Genomic DNA, 3,282 nt, shown 5'->3' on the forward strand with positions numbered 1-3,282 from the left:
CTGCTCACTCTTCTTCCATAAGCTCTATTAAATTAAAAAAAAGTATTTAATAAATTAAGAAAATATTTCATAAATTAGATTTTTTTAAGAATAATTTAGTTATTTGTGTTGTTAGCGGTGTCAGAGCTCAAAGGAACAACCAAGCTATATTGCAACAACCGGAAAATGTATTAGAGTCTAATTTTTAAAAAAAATGTAAATATAAATCGTAAAAAGTTAAATAGAATGTTGCTGTAGTTTTTTTTCAATTAAACTATGCATACAAGCAGTACAAACATGGGGATGATCACCTCGGTTAAATGCAGCTCACCTCCTTGGAGCTTATTAAAACTGTATCAATGGATGGTTGTGATCTTAATGTTAATTTCATTGGAAGGAGAGGCCTTGATGCCCTCTCCCCCTCTCATCCCAAAGAAGAACCTCCCCCAAATCCGGAAGTGCTTCCCGATATCTTGGAGGAGATCCCTGCTCTCCTCCGCACCATCAACAACACCATTCAGAGAAAGAGATAGACAAATTAAAACCACCATCATCTCCCGCAACTCCGCTCATTGACTCCATCAACTCCCTCTCCGCCCATGGCCATATCTCCGAGGCCTTCGCCGCCTTCTCCCTCCTCCTTCGCTTCCACTCCTCATCCCGACGCTTCCTCGTCCGCCCTCTCACCTCCCTGCTCTCCTGCTCCATCGCCCGGAGATCCCTTCCTCAGGGCCAGCAGCTCCATGCCCTCGTCCTCTTGCTCGGCCTCTCCGAGAACCTTCACTTGGTTTTCAAGCTGACCTCCTTGTATTCCGCCTTCGACCTCCTCGCTGACGCCCGCGCCGTGGTCGAAGGAGCGATAAAAATGCAAACTTTGCCGTGGAACCTGCTTCTTTCCGCCTATGTGCGCAGTGGGTGTTGGGAAGATGCGATATTGGCGTACAAACAGATGGTTGAGAGGGGCGTGAGGGTCGATAAGTTTACCTACTCGGCTGTTCTGAAGGCTTGTGGTGAAATGAGGGAGTTGGAATTAGGGAGGGACATACATAGAAGCATAGATGGCAGCGGTTTGGAATGGGATTTGTATGTTTGGAATGCTTTGGTTGCGTTGTATGTCAAGTGTGGAGCGTTGGAGATTGCAAGGAAAGTGTTTGACGGAATGGCTGAGAGGGATGTTGTTACCTGGAATTCCATGATTTCAGGGTATGCATCAAAGGGAATGTGGGAGGAGGCTTTTCAATTACTGGAGCGGATGCCGGAGGCATCAGAAGTAAACATTGTGACTTGGAATACTATCATTGCGGGGAATCTGCAAATGAGTAATTTTATGGAAGTGCTTAGATTAATCTCCCAGATGAGGATAAGGGGGTCAGCTGAAGATTGTGTAACTTTGGTTATTGGTTTTGAAGGCTTGCTCTAGACTTGGATCTGTGAGGGTGGGGAAGGAGATTCATGGATTGGCCATTCGCTTCCATTGTGACAAGCTTGAGAATGTCAAGAACACTTTGGTCACAATGTACTCTAGATGTAAGAACACAGGTGATGCTTACATTTTGTTCCGAACAAGTGCAACTCGGAGTTTAGTTACATGGAATGCCATGATCGCAGGATTTGTGCACACTAACCAACTGAGGAAGCTTGTTTACTTTTCCGAGAAATGATTGGTTGTAGGATATGGCCAAACTATGTTACGGTTATAACTGTCCTTTCCCTTTGTGCCCGTGTCGCGAACCTCCGGTTACGGGCAGGAACTCCACTGTTATGTTGCAAAACTGGGGTTTGAGGGCTACCAGTCATTATGGAACTCTCTAGTTGACATGTACTCAAAGTTAGGAAAGGATGTCAGCAGCCCAAAGAGTCTTCAACTTTATGAAAGGCCGTGATAAAATCTCCTACACTTCATTGATTGTAGGTTATGGATGCAGGGAAAGGGGATCACTTCTTTGAAGCTTTTCAACGAGATGATTGACTGTGGAATTGAACCAGACCACATAACAATGGTGGCCGTCCTCTCAGCTTGTAGCCATTCTGGACTTGTAACCCAAGGGCAAATGCTCTTTGGCAGGATGGTTGGCTTATATGGCATTGTAGCACAATTAGAGCATTACTCTTGCCATGGTTGATCTATATGGACGGGCAGGCCTGTTAAGGAAGGCAGAAGAGATAATTGATCAAATGCCACTCCAGCCAAGTGCTGCCATGCTGGCCACGCTTGTTGAGGCATGTCGGGTACATGGGAACATAAAGATCGGGGAAAGGTTTGCAAAGAAGCTCTTAGAGATGAAGTCTGATAATCCCAGTCACTATGTTTTGATTGCTAATATGTACGCATCCGCCAGGTGTTGGCAAAAGCTAGCTAAGGTGAGGATACTGATGAGGGATATGGGTATTCAGAAAGCTCCAAGTTGTTCATGGCTGGATTTGGGGAATAACTTATATCCTTTCCAGGTAGATAGTACATCAAAAGAGCGGGTAAATAGTATCAGTTTCTTGTTGGGGGGGTTTGGGCTGATCAAATGAGGGATGCTGGATACTTTGGTATTGAGGAGATAGGGTATGATGAAGCAATTGGGTAATAGGTAGAGTGGGCAGAGTGACCAAAATATTAAGAAATTTGTGCTTCTTTGATAAGATTTTTGAATGTCCAAGTTGCATAATCATGTTTATCTCATGCTGTCAAATGGTGTCTCTTTGAGATATGGTTTGATGAAGCAATTGGGTAATAGGTAGAGTGGGCAGAGTGACCAAAATATTATGAAATTTATGCTTCTTTGATAAGATTTTTGAATGTCCAAGTTGCATAATCATGTTTATCTCATGCTGTCGAATGGTGGCTCTTTGCACATAAAGGATTCAAGGAAGTAAACTTATCCTTTGAAGATAGTGATATAAACCTTTATGAGGAGCAAGGTATTGGAGCGGAGGATGGACATGGCTGGAGCTACTGAAAAATACTTGTCGATGAACTTGATTGCTGCTTCTTGCTGTTGACCCAATGAAATTTTGGCAATTTGGAAAGTTGATTCTGCACTATTCTTATTTGGGATTGGTTGTAGTTGTTCATTAAGTCAAGATATTTTACTGTAGCATTAGCAAGATAGTTTTTGTGCAACTGAGAAGGAATATTAGGCTGGCTAAGTTCTTCACAATCTGTGGTCTTATATATACAATATTTAGGTGGATAGCCATTTTTTGTTCAGGTGAAATTGCTTTGGCCCTTTCGTTTTACAGCAGTTTGTATTTGTTCCTCATAAGGTTCTTGACTTGTATTGTATATGTAGCCATCGTTAGAGTGAATTTTAT

At 42.9% G+C, this 3,282-nt stretch overlaps 1 protein-coding gene across 1 annotated transcript; it reads left to right on the top strand.

The window, feature by feature from the left end:
* The first annotated feature begins 299 nt into the window (after window positions 1-299).
* Window positions 300-2,927, top strand: LOC103724073 (pentatricopeptide repeat-containing protein At1g71490-like). The gene is made up of 7 exons (XM_039117136.1): window positions 300-345; window positions 501-1,249; window positions 1,389-1,487; window positions 1,905-2,015; window positions 2,080-2,451; window positions 2,629-2,698; window positions 2,830-2,927. Exons 1-7 carry the CDS (start codon window positions 300-302, stop codon window positions 2,925-2,927), a joined length of 1,545 nt encoding a protein of 514 aa, XP_038973064.1.
* The last annotated feature ends 355 nt before the right edge of the window (window positions 2,928-3,282 follow it).

The sequence above is a fragment of the Phoenix dactylifera genome, unplaced genomic scaffold (assembly GCF_009389715.1).
Source record: "Phoenix dactylifera cultivar Barhee BC4 unplaced genomic scaffold, palm_55x_up_171113_PBpolish2nd_filt_p 000186F, whole genome shotgun sequence".
Lineage (NCBI taxonomy): Eukaryota > Viridiplantae > Streptophyta > Magnoliopsida > Arecales > Arecaceae > Phoenix > Phoenix dactylifera.

Coding starts and splice junctions, on each gene's coding strand:
- LOC103724073 (XM_039117136.1), top strand. CDS start 300: ATGCAGCTCACCTCCTTGGAGCTTATTAAAACTGTATCAATGGATG. Junction 2,016..2,079: donor CTTGTAGCCATTCTGGACTT/GTAACCCAAGGG, acceptor TAGCACAATTAG/AGCATTACTCTTGCCATGGT. Junction 2,699..2,829: donor TGGTTTGATGAAGCAATTGG/GTAATAGGTAGA, acceptor TTGCACATAAAG/GATTCAAGGAAGTAAACTTA.